At 45.1% G+C, this 18,823-nt stretch overlaps 1 protein-coding gene across 10 annotated transcripts in view; it reads left to right on the forward strand.

Annotated features, from left to right (window-relative positions):
- The window catches only part of prom2 (prominin 2), a 132,627-nt gene that overhangs the window by 45,398 nt on the left and 68,406 nt on the right, over nt 1-18,823 (forward strand). For all 10 annotated transcript variants that reach the window (XR_005945621.1, XM_041209241.1, XM_041209243.1 and 7 more), the window contains 6 exons: nt 148-353; nt 7,959-8,079; nt 10,058-10,121; nt 11,848-11,937; nt 16,888-17,084; nt 18,146-18,220. Coding sequence is in view for 9 of the 10 variants with exons in the window: in XM_041209241.1 (XP_041065175.1) it covers nt 148-353; nt 7,959-8,079; nt 10,058-10,121; nt 11,848-11,937; nt 16,888-17,084; nt 18,146-18,220 (753 nt within the window). In the remaining variant the exon portion in view is untranslated. The remainder of the gene's footprint in view (nt 1-147; nt 354-7,958; nt 8,080-10,057; nt 10,122-11,847; nt 11,938-16,887; nt 17,085-18,145; nt 18,221-18,823) is intronic.

Raw genomic sequence — 18,823 nt, forward strand, 5'->3', positions numbered from 1 at the left:
AGAAAAGCGGGCAGAGCATTAAACAGGCTGTCGGTTCTCGATTGCTTGATGTGCATCACTGGTGAACAACAATGTGATGCCAAAGAGTCCTCCACTTCCAGCTTTAGAGCTAATAAATAATCCAGTTTATATCCTCATCCCATCCAGGTGTTGAAGTATGAGGTTGGCTTCATCGTGTGTGCTGCCATTGGAATTCTCTTCTTCCTCCTCATGCCCTTGGTTGGGGTTTGCTTCTGTTGCTGTCGGTGTTGTGGGAACTGTGGAGGGAAGATGTACCAGAAGCAGACTGAATCAATGAACTGCAAGAGGAGGACACTGGCCACCATCTTGTTACTGGTCACAACAGTGATTCTGTGAGTGTTTGTTTAACTTTTTCTGAAGTTCCAGAAATTTTCTTCTGGATGGTACGTTTTGCAATTTTTCTGGCTGGAGTTTTGAGTTCATAAAAGAATGTTTGCATGTTGGGAAGGGAACAGATTTCAATTTAATGGTGAGCAGAATTTCAATCAGACACTCCCAGGACAGGTACAGCAGGGAGTTTGATAAAGAGTAAAGTTCCCTCTACAGCGTCCCCATCAAAAACTGCCAGGGCAGGTAGAGCACGGGTTTAAATATGGAGTAAAGCTCCCTCTACATTGTTCCCATCAAACACTCCCAGGACAGGTACGGCACGGGGCTAGATACAGAATAAAGCTCCCTCTACACTGTCCCCATCAAACACTCCCAGGACAGGTAAAGCCCAGGGTTGGATATAGAGTAAATCTTCTTCTACACTGTTCCCATCAAACACTCCCAGGAAAGGTACAGCACAGGGTTAGATACAGAGTGAACACCCTCTGTTCTGTGCTGAACAATATACTTTAGATTCAGAATCAGCAGAGTACTCCTTACCCGAGCAATCTGACATTTGAACTGAAAACTCAGGTGGTTTAAATCTTCTGCCATTCTGATGCATTCATACTTTGGGGAACTTGTTAAAGATCTCCCTGGGAAACTGCGGTTGTGTGTGGTTGTCTGAGGCAGACAGCTAGTGAGAGATTAGTGCAGGGAAGGACTAGAAAGGCATGGTAATCAACTACATTAATTGCATGGGTTTTTGTACAGATCAGAGGGCAGGAAGGCTATTGGATGTGAGGGATACAATGCTGACAGAAAGCCAATATTCTGGCTGAGGATTTTCATAACCATTTAAAAGAGATAAGATCCTGATATAGAAACCACCAACGGAAATCTATTTTATAATACTTCCATTAATACATACAAAACTGAACTATTCACCCTGTGCATTTTCTCAGTGCCTGTCTTATGTGTGCCTTTGCTGTTTCTAGTGCTCCTACCCTGGTGGAGGGGTGGGGTTGGGGGTGGGGGTGGGGGTGTCCTCATGCAGTGCCCCCTGTATATACCAGAAAGAGCTGCAGTATTACTCGCATCACCTCACTCGGCCCCAATGGCTGACTTGATGCTCAAATTCCAAAGTTGGACCCTGCAGGTCCATTCAACCAATTTGTTTGTCACTTGCTGGTAGAACAAGCATTCAGCTGCAAGGGTCTCAGCTAATGTTATTTAAGGAAGCAGTCACCAAACTGCAGGTAAGGCCATTTTCAATAACTTCAGGTGTTGAGTTGAGTGCATTTGGCAGGGATTGTTGCTGCACCCTCACAGAAAGGGCAGAGGATTTGGCGACCTGCCCACAGCAAAGGCTCGACAGGTATGGTGGCTGCAGCTGCGGTGTCTCTGCGTCTGCAGGTCGATGGGGAGATGGAGCTGAGGGTATAAAAGTAAAATGCTGTTAAATTCTCAGAATTCTGATGAGAGATGAAGCAGAGCCCCTGTGCCAAGCCAGGGCCGGACTCCACCATACCCTCTTGACAATGATGAATCGAGGGACAGCCAACAATGATGGACACTGCTGTCAGATTCACTGGTCCAGACATCAGGAATTGACCTCCTTGGCTATCTACTCCCAATCCCCGCTGAGGGTGTTCTAGAGTTTGTCCTGACTCCCGGTGGAGGCATGGCATCACTCCATCTGCCTGTCTCCACCACTAATCCTGCAGCACTGCTGCTGTATGCTCTCTCTCTCTGACCTTGTGCTCCTTGATTACAATTGCAGCAAAAGCATTGAGCAGCAGCCACCTGTATTGAAGTGCAGTTTGCCTTTATGAGGAACAGACTGCCTTCAAGAACCGAGACTGGCTGAGCCACATGCTGCTGGCAGATGCTTTGGCTCCCTGCTAAACGCTTAGGGAGTCAGAAACATGCTCAACCCAACACTACAATAATTTAACTGAGGAGGCAACATTCTGCCTAACTACATACGAACGTATGAATTAGGAGCAGGAGTAAGGCCACTCGGCCCCTCGAGCCTGCTCCACCATTCAATAAGATCATGGCTGATCTAATTGTAACCTCAACCCCACATTTCTGCCTACCTCGATAACCTTTCACCCCCCCTTGTTAATCAAGAATCTATCTAGCTCTGGCTTAAAAATATTCAAAAACTCTGCTTCCACCACCTTTTGAGGAAGAGAGTTCCAAAGACTCACAACCCTCAGAAAAAAAAATTCTCCTCATCTGTCTTAAATGGGCGGCCCCTTATTTTTAAACAGTGACCCCTAGCTCTAGATTCTCCCACAAGAGGAAACATCCTCTCCACATCCACCCTGTCAAGACCCCTCAGGATCTTGAAGGTTTCAATCAAGTTGCCTCTTCATGGAACCTTCCCAGAATCTAGGGAATTTTGGAAAATCAAAACCAGTGCATCAACTATCTCACTAGCCACCTCTTTCAAGACCTTAGCGTTAAGTCCATCAGGACCTGGGGATTTGTCAGGCCGCAGCCCCAACCATTTACTCAATACCACTTCCATGGAAATTGTAATTTTCCGAGTTCCTCCCTCCCTTTCATTTCCTGAGTTACAGCTATTTCTGGGATGTTACTTATATCTCTATAGTGAAGACCAAAGCAAAATACTTGTTTAATTCATCCACCATCTCCCTACTTTCCATTATCAATTCCCCAGGCACACTCCTTATAGGACCAATTCTCACTTTGTTAACACTTTTCTTGTTTAAATATCCATAGAAACTCTTACTATCTGTCTTTATATTACTAGCTATCTATTTCTCATACTCTAATTTTTCCCTCCTTATTAATCTTCTTGTCATTCTTTGCTGTTCTTTATATTCTGTCCAATCTTCTGACCTGCCGCCCGTCTTTGTGTAATTATATGCTTTTTCTTTAAGTTTGATACTGTCTTTAACTTTTTTAGTTAACCACAGATGGTGGGCCCTCCCCTTGGGATTTTTTCTTCTCATTGGAATGTATATATTCTGTATATTCTGAAATATCCCTTTAAATGTCTCCCACTGAACTTCTATTGACATATCCCTTAACCTCATTTGCCAGTTCAATTTAGCTAGCACTGCTTTCATGCCCTCATAATTGCCCTTATTTAAGTTTAAAATACTAATCTTGGACACACTCATTTCTCCCTCAAAATGAATGCAAAATCCAATCATATTATGATCGCTGTTATCTAGGGGTGCTTTCACTATGAGGTTATAATTAATCCTATCTCATTGCTCAATACCAGGTCTAGTATAACCTGCTCTCTGGTTGGCTCTAGAACATGCTGTTCTGAGAAACTATCCCTAAAACATTCTATGAACTCATCTATACTACCTTTGCCCATCTGATTTTTTTCAGTCTATATGTAGATTAAACTCCCCCATAATTATTGCTGAACCTTTCTGGCAAGCTCCCATTATCTCTTCTTTTATACTCTGTCCTACTGCATTGTTACAATTAGGGGGCCTGTATATCACTTCCACAAGTGACTTCTTGCCTTTATCATTCCTCATCTTAACCCAAACTGTTCTACACCCTGGTTTCCTGAACTCTCCAGTGTGCTAATACCATTACAGAGCCACCCCCCCCCCAACTTTTCCTAACTTCCTGTCCTTCCTAAATGTCACACACCCTTCAATATTCAGGTCCCAATCAATGTCATCTTGTAGCCATGTCTCTCTAATGGCTATCAGATCATACCTATTTATTTCTATTTGCTATCAGTTCACCTGTTTTGTTTTGAATGATATGTGTGTTTAGATAGAGCCTTTAGTTTTGTTCTTTTATTATTCTTGTAGCATCTAGCTTTATCTACTGATTTAGTATTAGAATTGTACTCTCTGTCCCTTCCTGTCATGGTCTGTCTATAATTTCCCATATTAATACTTGTCTCTCTTGCCTTGTCTCTACTCTTTGGTTTACCACACCTTTCCAAATTTGATCCTTTACCCCCTCTCTACTTCCCTAGTTATGCCGCTCGTGAAGCCACCAGCCCCAGCACAGTTAAGGTGTAGACCAACCCAACAGTACAGATCCCGTTTTCCCCAGTACTGGTGCCAGTACCCCATACCAGTCTTTGAACCACACGCTCACTTCTTCAATCTTATTTATCCTATCCCAATTTGCACTTGGTTCAGGTAATAATCTAGAAATTATTACCTTTTGGTACCTAGCTCATCATACTGACTATGTAGCGCCTCCTTCCTCATCCTGCCTATGTCATTGGTACCTACATGAACCATGAGCACTGGACCCTCCCAGCCCCACTGTAAGTTCCTCTCCAGCCCTGAGCAAATGTCCCAAACCCTAGCACCAGGCAGGCATCAAAGCCATCTGGACTCTTGCTCTTTGTTACAGAGAACAGTGTCAATCCCCCTCACTATACTGTCCCCTACTACCACTACATTCCTTTTCACACCCCCCACTTGGATGGCTTCCTGTGTCACAGTGCTTTGGTCAGTTTGCTCATCCACCCTGCAGCCCCCACTCTCATCCAAAAAAGCTGAGAGAACCTCAAACCTGTTGGACAATTGCAGAGGCTCACACTCCTGCACTCTTGCCCTCTGGGTCCCCTTCCCTGCCTCAATCGCAGTCAGACCCTTCTGTCCCTGGCCACTGACCAAATCAGAAGACCCTATCCCATGTGGTGTGACTGCCTCCTGGTATAAAGCATCCAGGTAACCTTCCCCCTCCCTGATGTGTTGCAGGGTCTAGATGTCAGCCTCCAGCTCAATGACTCTGAGCTGATGTTCCTCGAGCTGCAAACACTTAGTGCAGATGTGCTTGTCCTGGATCACAATGTTATCTAGGATCTCCCACATGCTACAGTCTTGACACATCACCTGTCCTGCCACCTTAATGTGTTTTAAATAGTTACATGATTATATTATCATTTATTTATGTTGCTTTTTTTTTATAAATTTGATTAACATTATCACCAATTTTTGTACTATTTTAAACCATAGGAATAGAATAGAACTTGCCCACTTACCAGATACTCACCAAACAGCTAGCTCCTTTCCCTGTTGTAGAGCAAGAACCAAATTCTATGGGGTGAGAAAGGCAGAAAAAGGAAACGAACACGCCCCTCCCCCCTTCCCCGAACTCCCCATCACCAAACTCCACATCTTCACTCAGTTATCTCAGCTGTGCTCCGTTTGCCAATGATGCACTGAAGAACCCTGAATTTATAGTAAACTGAACTGGGACTACCTCAATAGGCTTGCACAGGTTGTGGATTGTGACTCCTGTGCTCAAAATAGCACAGACCAATTTCTAGCCCAAAACATTGAACACCATGAGCACATAATCACCTACAACATATTGCAAATGAATGTTGACCATTTTGAAATAGATTTTGCCATAGACAGAGCCCAACATTCGTTTTCAAACCATTTTGGAATAGATTGTTGTGACACGCTTGCTCATTTTAATGGTCCATAATTTTGCTGTAGTGGGGCAGCTAACAGCATCTGCTAATAGTTAGGCTTGCCCTTGCATGCTGAGGTTATTACATTGTTTCATGGTGAATTGTTGAAAGCGTGAGCTGACATTGTTGCAGTGAGAGAAGTGGAGCATCTGAGATCTGAGTGAATAGGGAAAACAACTGGGTGCCCCCCTAGACAATCAGATCAAAGGTTTGAGAAACAAACAGTGCAAGGATTGAGGAGAGAAAGTATAAAGTAGATTGGATGAATTCAATGTCAAACCAGGTAATGAAAGAGAAATAAACAAAGGGAAAGAAAATTGGGTTAAGACAGAGTGAAAAAAGACAAAGGAATAGTTAAAAAATATCAAAATGTAAAATAGAACATTTTAAAAATCTTTGATTAAAACCAGAAGGATTGAGAGTCCAAGTTTATAAACGTTAATTGCCAGTGCCAGAGAGGTTGACTGGCAGTAATTAATGAGGGCATTAGACTAGCTGGAATGGACAAGATTTAATGTTCTGTCGTGAGCTTAATGTGTTATCTATTGCGCAAATACAGCAAATTAAACGTCATTTAATGCATGGCAATGCTGATTCAGACGTGAGATGCTGTTTTCCCAAAGTGGAGCAGCACAACTTGGACACTTTTTTGGATTTTTGAGTTTAACCGCACATCTTCCCTTCACCTGAGACATCGCTCCATTTGCAGATCAATAATACTGGGCGGAATCATCCTAGATTTGTACTAAGTGCAGTAGTGGGCAAGTAAAACAACGGCCATAATGGCGGGTTTTCACAACGTATCATCCCAAACCCACCACATTATTCATGCATTCCCGGGATACACACCATTTCCATGGCAGCCAGTCTTCGATTCACCTGCCATTCCATCACCTCGCCACTTCATCACGCCACATTTAAAGTACAGCCGCGCTCAGTGCTTCCAGCCCAGGACCACAGCAAAGAAGACATGTCCCCAAAAGGCAAGCAGACTGCAGCCCTCAATGTCCTTATGGATGCTATGGAGGCCCACTGTGATGTCCTCTGCCCCTGTTCTGGCCGCAGGAGGGGCAGCAACATTACCACCCCAGCTTGGTAGGCGATGGCAGTGGTGATCAGTGCCAATGTTATACAGAAGAGGCTGGTCATCCAATGCAGAAAGAGGATGAATGATCTCATTTGTGCCACCAGGATAAGGCAACCATCTCATTAGTATAAACTCACTCACACTCACGAGGTTATCACACATTCACTGGCATCTCACTCACTGCCAGCTCAAGGGACATCACCACTCACTCTCTCACACAAACCCTCATGTGTCCATCTGCCCTTATCTCCTCTGGAGACTGCCTCCTCAGCCCTCACCATCTTGAGGCCACTTGCACAGATCAACATGTGGCCCCACACACACATCCTGGGATACCCTCCTTCCCCAGTGCAGCTCTCACCCTGCAGCCTCTTCCCTTGCCCGAGGCCACTTCCCCTTCCCCACCTTGCCCTGCAGCCATTGAAAAGCCACCCACATACGGCTGACCTGGTAGGTGGGGACCTGCCCGTGAGCCACCCTGAAAGTGATGTGGTGCTGCCTGGCACTGATGACCATGAGTACTGACTAAAGCAAGGTAGGCAAACAAAGCTTGAAGTCCTGAGCGAAGTGCAGCCCGCCAAGAGCATGCCTTATAGAAGCTGTTGTGAAACACATCGGTGTGTTTTCCCGCTGATGTGGGTGGATAATCCAGCCAGGGGGTGATGGCGCGTTGGCCTTATAATGACATGCTGATGTATTACAATGAGGTTCCCAATGTCCGATGCCGGGGAACACAGCCCGCCACTGGTGGGCAGAGCCAACGATCGCAAACTGATTTCTCGATGTCATGAAACCGAGTTTTGGCTTTCACACCATATTGTCCACTCACGCCACTGAACACGCCCGACGCCGGCGGGCACAAAAAAATCCTGGCCACTGAGTGCCATTCGCTTCACCTTTATTGTGGCAGCAAAATCTGGGCCAATGTATTATTACTCAAACAAATCAAGAACTAAAATTGTCTGTAAAGCACTTTTGGATGTCCTGGTGTTTTGAAAAGTGTTTATATAAAAAGCAGGGTCTTTCTCCTTCTTTTTCAAATGCTGAAACAATGACTCTTGATTTTTCTCCCTCCAACATTCCCACAAACAGAGCGGGAAGTGTCTGCATGTTCGTCAGCAATGAGAAGGTGACAGAATCCTTCCAGGCTAGTGGCAACTCACTGGAAAACACCTTAGGCAATCTGAAAACTTACCTTGACACCATCCCAAAAGTAAGTTTTTATCGTATTGTGATGTTTCATAATGATTAAGATTTTGAATTAATTGACCATGGCAGCCTCATCCAGCACGGATACTTCACTTCATCTGCAGTTCCTTCCTAAAGATGAACCATTTCAATATAAGGGTGTTGCTTTTTTACTTCACTATCTCATTTCCATGCACCTTACCATAGAATTATAGTGATCTCCAGCACAGCAGGAGGCCATTCACGTCTCTGCCAACTCTTTGAAAGGTCTATCCAATAAGTCCCATTCTCTCTGCTCTTCCCTCATACCCATCAACTTTTCCTTTCCATGTAATTTATCCAATTCCCTTTTGAAAAATGACTGATGAATCTGCTTCCATCGCCCTTTCAGGCAACATGTTTTAGATCACAACAATTCACTGTGTAAAAAGAAATTCTCATTTCTCCTCTGGCTTTCTGTCATTTATCTTGAATCTGTTAATTCTCAAGTTACCAACCCGCCTGCTAGTGGAAACAATTTATCCTTATTTACTTTCACAAAACCCTTCTTAATTTTGAAAGCTTTTAAAACTCTCCCTATCCCCTCTGTTCGAGGGAGAACAACCTCAGCTTCTCCAGGCTTTCCACGTCGCTGTGCTATAAGGTACATGTAATTTTTATACTTAGCCTCCAAGTTAACTCTATTTGTATATAGTCTTTTCTTCAAATAAAGAACGCACGTTATTAATTTAGCAGTCCCGATTGTTATTACGTCAAAGTGAAGAATGTAACACACATAATGGAAATCCCTTATCCGTGGGATATACCATTGTCGAGTCATTTCTCAGGAAAGGCTCTGCCATTGGCTGAGTTAATTAAAGCAAGAACAGCTCAGCTTGTGAATTAGTTCCCTGGTGTCATGCCCAGTCTGTGATGGATGTCTTGATCTCATGCAGAGCAGGGGACGCTACAGTTAGCCTCAGTCTCGAGGTTAGGAAGGGGAGGATTGGATAGGTTTCCACTCCTGCTTACCCTTCAGTAATATCCACTGGAAATGTAAGTGGGAGGATAGGCGAATTGGCCTTGATGCCCACCGCAGTCAAATAGCTTTCCAAAACTTGCTGAAGGTCAGTAGGCACAGGGGGTGATGGGTGAATGTGATTTGGAATGAGTTAAGGCACAAGCAGCATAATTTTAGATGAACACAAGTTTATGAGGTTCACACATTATACAACAAATTAGATGGAAATTACAACAAACAGACAAAATGTTCAGCCACACGACCCTATGTTAGTGTTTTCCCTCCACATCAGCTCTGTCTGAATCCCATGTGCTCCCCTGATCCTACGTCCCTTTATTCCCCCTCTCCTCCAACCACCTATCTAATCTAATTCTTAAACATTGGCATGGTCCTGATCACTAACTCAAAGCCAGAAACGCTTCAATCTTAACTTCTCAAGTCTTTGTGTTCAGATTCTCCATGGCCTCACCCTTCACTGCCTCTTTAATCTCCTCCAGCCCTACGATCCTCCAAGATCTCTGCACTCCTCTGATTCTGATCACTTGCACATCACCGATTTTAATCGCTCCACCATTGGCGGCTGTGCCTTCAGCTGCCAAGGCCCTAAACACCCAAATTCCCTTCTTAAACCTCTCTGCCTCTCTCCTCTATTAAGATGCTCCTTAAAATTTACTCCTTTGACCAAGTTTTAGGCCAACTGTCCTCATATCTCCTTATGTAGCTCGGTGCCAAAAAAATGTCTAAGTATTTTTATCGTTGTTGCTCTTGTGAAGTGCTTTTGGACATTTTATTACATTAAATGTGTTGTATAATGCAAGTTGTTACTGTATGTGTTTAGGGAATACATATTAATATATTTTTCAAAATCTGGTTGTGTTGTTTAATCCGTATACACCTGGACACTTGGTTAGTTAGAGAATACGTGTATTCGGGAACTGAATGTAATTTTCAGGAATTGTCTGTGTTGGGATTCTAATTTTTCTTTAAACTAATTTTGCTTCAGCAAATCAGAGCTGTCACTGATGCCAGTACAATCCCAGTACACAACATCACAGCTAACCTGGACAGTAAGTAATGATTTATTACTGACGGATTGGTTTAGCGTTTGCGAGTTCGGTATATAATTCCAGCCAATTTAGAGCATTAGTATCATCTGCGCACAATGCATGTCGACCTCTTGATAGTTTGACCAGCTGGCATGATTCAATGAAATGTTTGCATTTGTCCGCAAGAACCTTTGTCACTTACGGGTGAAGATTTGAGATGCACTCTCCTTGTCGACTTCAAAAGCTCTAGCCACCTGACTCAATGAGCAAGTTACAACTTAGGATTTTCTGAGGGGAGAAAAGGATAAATACTAAGGCAGGTTTAACTCCTCGGTGCTCAGATGGAAAGCATCACATGGATGAAAGAAAGGTTGGCTGCTATCGGAGGCTGAAGGAGGGCGGTGAAATCGACAGGATGGGGAAAATAGGAGGGATGGAGGAGCAAGTGCACAGGAAGAAGAGGACAAGGGACCAGGCAGCCATCAGACAAAGGAGGAGACAGTTTATAACCTAATGCTGTCAATGATGAAAAGTTGACACATCACGTAGTCACATCACACCTGTTCAATGAAACTTCTTGTTGCACCATAGACCTCAGTACAACTGTTCTCCTCCTCTGTCTGCTGAAGCCTTACTGGAGCCATAGCTTTGACTACAGGGGATATCCCTGATGAACAATTTTATTAGCAAAATTTATATTCCAAGGGATTAAAGGTACAGTTATAGCATGGCTAAGGGGAATAGTTGTTAGGGGCTGCTTTTCAGACTGGGGGGAAGTATAGAGCGGTGTCTCCAAGGGTCACTGTTCTGCCAGTTCACAGGAACATTATCAAACAAATATTGACACTAAGCCACACAAGGTGATGTTAGGACAGGTGACCATACTGCAGCCCAAGAGGGAGGTTTGAAGAAGCACCTTAAAGGAGAAGAGAAAGTTAGAGAGACAAAGAGATTTAGGGAGAAAAGCAGAATTCAGGACCAAGGCACCTGAAAGCATGGCTGCCAATGTGGAACCATGAAAACTGAGCAAGTGCAAGAGACCAGAATAGGAGGAGCAGAGAGATCTCGGAGGATTGTGGGGAGATTACGGAGGGATGAGGTATGCAGGGATTTGAAAACAAGGAATCAGAATTTTAAAACCAGGGCCTTGCTGGAATGGAAACCAGAATAGGTCAGCGAGTACAGAGATGATGGGAGCTCAGAGAAAAGGAGATAGCGAGACATCCCAGAGCTAGCTGATAAAACAGATTCCTTGTGCTCCAGCCTGATGTTAACCTGGTGGGACAATTCTATTTTTTAACACGCTTCTCCCTCGGTGATTGGTTAGAATGGGGAACTAATGGGGCAGAAATTGTCATGACTGTTCCGAGCTGCAGCGGTAGCCAGAGACTTTCTGTACCGTTAGGGTGTGTTGGAGATATCCCAGCAGCGAATGTGCTGAATCCATCACAGTAGTGGGATTGGGAAAGGCTGGAAGCAGATTTGTTATTCGGGTGAAAAATAACATGATGTCCCAGTATCGACTTTTTAAAGTTTCTCATGGTTATTTTTGTGTGTTCCTCTCTTCTCGCTCCTCCAACCCCCACCCCACCCCCGCTAGCATCTGGCCTTGTGAAGTATCTCACAATGGGTGAATGGGTCAAGGTGATCGCAGGTTGAAGCCACCTACCTGTAGCTGTACAAGCTGTAGCTTATCTCGGTTGTGTAACCTCGTCTTAAATTATTCTTATTGGTTTGTAATTTTCAGATATGGGTTCAAGTCTTGGTGAAGCAGTCAGGGAGAAGCTGGGTGAAGCAATATACCCTGCACTGAATTCGGCATCTCAGCTGGCACAAGGTAATGCCCACAAGTGTGACCTCACTGAAGAGAATAACATGGCAGATCCCTCATTTATTGTCTTACTCTCGCGCAGACTTTCGTGGAATCGGGAAGAATCTGTGGACCTTTAAAAATAGCGGGTTAGTGCTGGGCGCAGAGGGCCCAACCCCATTTCCGACAGTTTCAGTTTCTATGGGGGGTGGGGGGGGGTGGATGGTGGTGGTGTTGGGGGGGAGGAAGAGTTGCAGGTGGAAATTGTTCACACAGGAGGGAAGCCCGAACTCAGCAGCGCTGTTGGAATTTAGTGCTGAGGTCAAACAGGCCCCATTTTGGCTGGTGCAAAGGCCTGCCCATTGTGGACTGGTTTGGTTGTCACTGTGTTGTCATGGGGATATGAGCAGCCATGGGGGATGTTTGGGGAGGGGGTAAGGGTGTGTGAGGGGGTGGGGCTAGAGAGGCCTGAAATTTTATAAAACAGCTGGGCCCAAGTCCCAGAGAACCAAGGCGGGCTTTCTAACCAGCCCTGCCTCAGCATTCGTCCACCCCAGTGTCCCCCTAGCATCTTCTTTAGAGGTCGGCAGGCCTGAATTCATTCTGCAATCCCTCTGTACCCACACCCTCAACACCAACCCCTGGAGTGAAAAGCTGGTGATTCGGGGAACTTTTCATCAAGACGGGTCTGGTGAATTGGGATATCTCACACCTCAAAGGCACCAAAATGGGGCCTCGATATCTAATCTGTGCTGTACCTGTCCTGGGAGTGTTTGATGGGGACAGTGTAGAGGGAGCTTTACTCTGTATCTAACCCCGTGCTGTACCTGTCCTAGGAGTGTTTGAAGAGGACAGTGTAGAGGGAGATTTACTCTGTATCTAACCTCGTGCTGTACCTGTCCTGGGAATGTTTGATGGGGACAGTGTAGAGGGAGCTTTACACTGTATCTAACCCCATGCTGTACCTGTCCTGGGAATGTTTGATGGGGACAGTGTAGAGGGAGCTTTACTCTGTGTCTAACCCCGTGCTGTACCTGTCCTGGGAGTGTTTGATGGGGACAGTGTAGAGGAAGCTTTACTCTGTATCTAACCCCGTGCTGTACCTGTCCTGGGAGTGTTTGATGATATATTATCACTAAGCCTGCTTGTTTCCATGTGAACAACACCGATTCTGTCCTTGTCTCAGCCCATCTGCTGCTGAAATCCTCTTCTATGCCTTTGTTACCTCCAAACTTGATTGTTCCAACACACTCCAGGCTGGACTTCCACATTTTACAAACCATAAACTCAAGGTCATCCAACATGTAGCAGTCAAGTCTGGTACCTAAAGGGTTAATGTCGGCCTGAGTAGTACCGCCCACACAGTGATGTAAGAAGGCACATGACCCTGAGGCGGGGTCAGTCTGGAGATACACAGTGATGTCCCTGTGTCCTCTCCATGCCTGTACCGTCTGCTGTAAATATGCATTTAGTTACGTGTTTTTCATAAAGACTTGCTGTTAACTTAAGCATGAATATGAAGGCTGCTTCATGGTGCCTGGAGCAGGATCCTTCATGGTGGCAGCTCGGGACCAGAAAATCCACATCCTCACAAGAATGCTGAGCAATGAAGGAAAAGAGCACCTTCAACAGATTCTGCACTGAATCCAACTCCCCACGGAAGCAACAGACACTGAGAAAATTCACCAGAATAGAGGAGCTCCAGCAACACAAGAACCTGGAAGCAAAAAAGAAAAGGTCAAAGTTTTACTCAAGCACAAGACTCCATTGAATCCCCTCTGGAAGTCCAGCTTCAGCAAGCAGAACTCTCAGCCTGCAAGGGTGGGATTAAATTCTTTTAAAATTCCAGGCCAGCCAGTCCCGAGAATTCTCTTTTAACTTCGGTCAGCCAGAAGCGCTGTTGAAAACCTACCGTCGCTGAACCTGACTCCCGACTCTAAACTCCAACAAGTGGTTCCTGAGTTCGGAAATAAAACAAAAAATAATTTAATAAGTAGCCCAGGTGTCTCACGGCTCTTCGATCTTCTAAGCAGCTAGCCTATGGTCCCTCCCAACATGACCTGACTCGTGACCCGACACCGTGGGTTGACTTCAGTCGGCATCCGGCTGACCCCACACCGCCATTGTGGACCCATTCTTCCTCAACCGGTAGCATTTTGAAAAGTCAGCCAAAACCCGGCAACCGTGTGAAGATCCATTGTTCAGCGCTCACTGGCGACGCCATCTTGGAAGCTGTACTTTCTTAAAGCTATACACACACTTTAAATTTCTTCAAATTGGATCACAACTCCACAGTTCCAGCTCCAATGGGCTTCACCCCTGGCCCAGACCAATCAGAATTGGAGTCCCTGGGGGAGAAGATTTTTAAGATGCGGCAGGTTTAAATAAAAATTCTGAGGCAAAACAAGTTAGTACACTTCTTTACTCGATTGGACCAATTGCAGACGACATCATAGCCTGTCAAGCCATTGCTAAGTAATCTACTAAATTTAATGATGTTTTAAAACCCTTTGATGTTTATTTTAACATGATGTCCAAAAAAATATTGGAAAGAGCCATATTTAATAAGAGAGTCCAGCTGCCTGGGGAACCTTTCGATTCTTTCATTAATGACCTCTGTAGGATGGCAGAGGGAGGTGAATATGGAGATTTAAAGCCTGAGCTTATCCGAGACAGAATCGTGGTGGGTGTTGCAGACGATTCACTCTCTGACCTCCTACAAGCTAAAGGTGATCTTAGCCCCGACAAGCCAATCCAGCTGGTTAGACTGTCTGAGCTACATGAACAATGCAGGGTCATCCTAAAGGGAGAGAAGATTCCGTGGGGCAAAAACAAACCCTCAGTCTGCTACCTCAAGCCTCGAAAGCACAGGTGCTGCCCAAGCCAGGGAATGCCAACCCTGAACCACCCAGCAGAGTGACCATGCCAGCACTGCGGTGTGAAGCGCCCACACAGGAGAGATCAGTGCCCTGTGAGTACAGCCCAATGTTTCCACTGCCACAGACAGGGGCACTTTGGTAAACTGTGCAGGTCAAAACTCCAGCCCTGCACAGATAGCCCAACGGTCATCCACAAGATCTAGACCGGCAACCCAGAAGACACGCAGCCATGCTTCGTGGCTGAGATCAAAGGATGTGACTCGTCATTTTGGAATGCTAACATTCTAGTTAATGGTCAGCTAACAAATGTTACATTAGACTCAGGCACTGGCATCGCAGTCCTGTCAGACTAGAAACCGTGGCAAAATGCTTCCAACTTCAACCAACAGACAATTCGCTTCACTTGGCAGGAGGACTCTGCCCTCCAGTAAAGGGCATCCTGCAGGCCACTCTGCAGTACAAGGACAAAATGGTCCAAGCAACCCTCTTTGTGGTCCACAATCAGGACCACCCTCTGTTAAGCTGCACTGCCCGTATCGAGCTTATCCTCCTGCAACCGATTGGTGAAGTCAACCAGCAAGTTCCTGGCTCCAAATATAGACAAGAGTTCCCAAAGCTGTTCATTGGACTGGACCACCTGAAAAATGCCTATGGGATCATGCTCAGGAGCGACATCAAGCTAGTCTGCCTCTTACATATTGTTAATAAAGACGTGCTGTTAACTTAAAGAAGACTACAAAGACTGCTTCATGGTTCTGGCACAGAGTGCTTCCCAACACTCTGCTACTCATCCCCTAACTCACTCCAAATCCTGTTCATTCATCATCCCTGTGCTCACTGACTCCCAAATAAACAGTGCCTGGATTTTAAACTCTCTTCCTTGTTTTCAAATGGCTTTGCCCCCTCCCTATCTCTGTAAACTCCTCCACCTTAAAACCCTCAAAGATACATAAACTCCTCTAACTCTGGGCTCTTGAATATCTCCGATTTTAACCACTCTACTATTGGCAGCCATGCCTCAGATCCCTGGGCCCCAAGTTCTGGAATTTCCTTCCTAAACTCTCAGACTCACTACCTCTGTCTCCTCCTTTAAGATGCTCCTTAAAACCCACCTCTTTGACCAAACCTTTGTTCATCTGACCAAGATGTCCCTGTGTAACTCAATGTCAAATTTTGTCTTATCACACCCAGAAATCATAAACAGTTCGGACCAGTACTCTTATTTCCCAGGTTTTACTGGTATTCCATTTTAAGGTACACAAGATGAGTTCTTATTTCCCACATTTTACAGTTTTTTCCTTCTGGGCACTGCTATGAAGTGGAATGTTTTATGACATTAATACAATGACGTTAATAGAAATACAAGTTGTTGTTGTTGTACATTTAACTAGCGTGTTTTAATACGTGGAGGAGGCACCATGCGGTGTGTAGTACAGAGCGTTAGGTACCAGTAAGGTCCCAGGTTCATTACATTGCCTTTGTTGAGGCCATTGATATCAGACAGAGTCTCAGCTTCTCTGAGCCATGGGAAGGGGTGGGAGTCCTGCATCTATTAGCTCTCCAGTGACCCCTAGTGGAAAGTATGTGTGTGAACGTTGGTTACAGTCTCTGTTTGCTTTAATGGTCCCACGGTTCAGAAGCCTTGGCAACTGATGCTGCAGCCTGCCTCGCCACATGACGAGTCGCTACATTATTGTGGTAGCCAGAGAGCTGCCAACGCCTGTGGCTCTGCCTCCTGATGCAACAAGAGAAACCTCTTCACCCAGAAGTGATTGAGACTCACTACCACAGGGAGTAGTTACAGTAAATAGTATGGATACATTCAAGTGGAATCTAGATAAGCGCATGAGGGAGAACGGAATAGAAGGATATGTTGATAAGATGATTTGAAGAGGGGTGGGAGGAAGTTCATGTGGATCATAATCACCAAATAGCCCGTCTGTACGGTAAATACCAAAACAGGGAACATTTGAGAAAAGATATTAACTGGGAGGAAAATATGTTTCCTACCCAGAGGCGGTGGTTTGAAATTTAGAGTTTTGCTAGAGTTCTGACTGATTCTTTCTCTCGGTCACATTGTAATTGTTTTTATTCACAGATATCCACCAGATGAGTGACAGACTGGTGCTCATAAACTCAACAGCAGGAAGGCTGCTACATCAACAGGAGGTCCTCGAGCAGAATCTGACTGCCATCCGTCAAGAGATCAACAGCACACTCAACCAGTGCGGTTCACAATGTAGCAACAGCCTGGGCCTCGTCAAGGGCCTTGACCTTCTTGTCAACTTTAGCATGGTACAGAATGTTCCTGCCACTGGTCCCTATCTCTTTTCACCTCCTCCGGTCCTATAACCTCCCAGATAACTGCACTCCTCCAACTCTGGCCTCTTAATCATCCCCGATTTTCCCTGCTCCACCAGTGGCTGCTGTGCCTTCTGCTCCCTGGGCCCTCAGCTCTGGAATTTCCCTCCTGAAACTGCTTTGCCTCTCTCTCTTCCTTTAAGAAGCTCTCTAAAAATGTAATTGGGAACACAGCTTACTCTGTTTATAACCCATAAATAACTGACATTAAGACGTACAAGATAGGCACCATTGTGTAGTGTGTGTGTACCAGAGCTGCACTGAGAAAAGAGCCGTACAGGAGTGAATGGCTCCCCTTTACCCACAGTGTAATCTACATGGACAGAAACAGACAACGAGACACACACAGTACCAGACGAGTGAATCGTTCCCTTTCATCCACTATGAACGTGTGACACGTACAGGAGCTGACGCTGAGATGCACATGCGCACTCACTTGCTACAATGATGAGGAAAGTCTGGTGTGTGCATTACCTGTTCCTGAGGATACAAGTTAGAAACATTGGGATTGGGCAAAGAGAGGTGCAATGTTGCAGTTCAGTGTGAACGTGTCACAAAGGAACGAGGAGGTGTCTGAGAACAAGCCTGGGCCATTGTCAGGTAATCCTCCAGCAGTCCCATCAACATTGCTTGACACTTCACCCAACATCTCAATACCCCACTATCCCAATAAGGCCATGTCACCCCAACAACAACTTCCGCCATAGCTGCACCTTCCTCCCAAGGGACACATTGAAGTTGCTGTCGGTGTGGGGTGGGGACTGGTGCATATGGAGGTTGGGTGAATGAAAAGCTCCCAGCGCTGAGGCCGGAGTGATTGCAATATAAGCAAGATTGGACTCCCACCCAGGATTCATTACGTGGCTGGTATCCGGAGCAGGAGTTTGTACAGCATGATGAGAAATGTGGGATCTCATCCTCACTCTGCCTTTGAAGTGTCCAAATTAATATGCGATGTGAATTCTGATGTTCAAATTGTTTCCATTTTTTCACAGGTTCCCAGTATGGACAAGGAGATAGAGGCCATGAAGCTGTTAGTGAACGCTAACCTCTATTCCATCGTACAAAAGGTAGAGCAACCATGACCACAATCACTAATCTATCTGTCTTCATCATATTGACTATTTTCCAGATGTTAGTGAACCAGATGGGTTTTTAACAATAATTGACAATAGTTGCCAAGGTCACCATTACTGAGATTAGTTTTATATTCCAGGTTTACTAATTAAATTGAATTTAAATTCCACCAGCAGCCAAGGTGAGATTTGAATCCATGTCCCCTGGGCATTAGTCTGGGCCTCTGGATCACTAGTGCAGTGACATTATCACTATGCCACCATCTTGCTCCTAAATTAGTAAAATTGGTCCCCAGGTAGATGGTTCCTGACTAGCAAGTGTTGAAATCCAAGGAGAACAAGCTAAAGATGAGGAAGTTAGGGATAGGAAGAATGTTAGGGGATATTTTTCACCCAAAAGGTGCTTCTAGTGAAAGCACATTGACTATATAAGTGAGAGCCAAGGAGTAATTAGGGATGAAAAGATATAAAAAGAAACAGCAGAAGCTGTTTTTTATTGTTGAAATTAAGCACTCATTCCCATGCATTAATTTCTCCCAGTGACTCATTCCCAAGTATTGGTTAGAAGATAATCACAGAAGGATACAACACAAGAGG

Source organism: Carcharodon carcharias, chromosome 17 (assembly GCF_017639515.1).
Source record: "Carcharodon carcharias isolate sCarCar2 chromosome 17, sCarCar2.pri, whole genome shotgun sequence".
NCBI lineage: Eukaryota > Metazoa > Chordata > Chondrichthyes > Lamniformes > Lamnidae > Carcharodon > Carcharodon carcharias.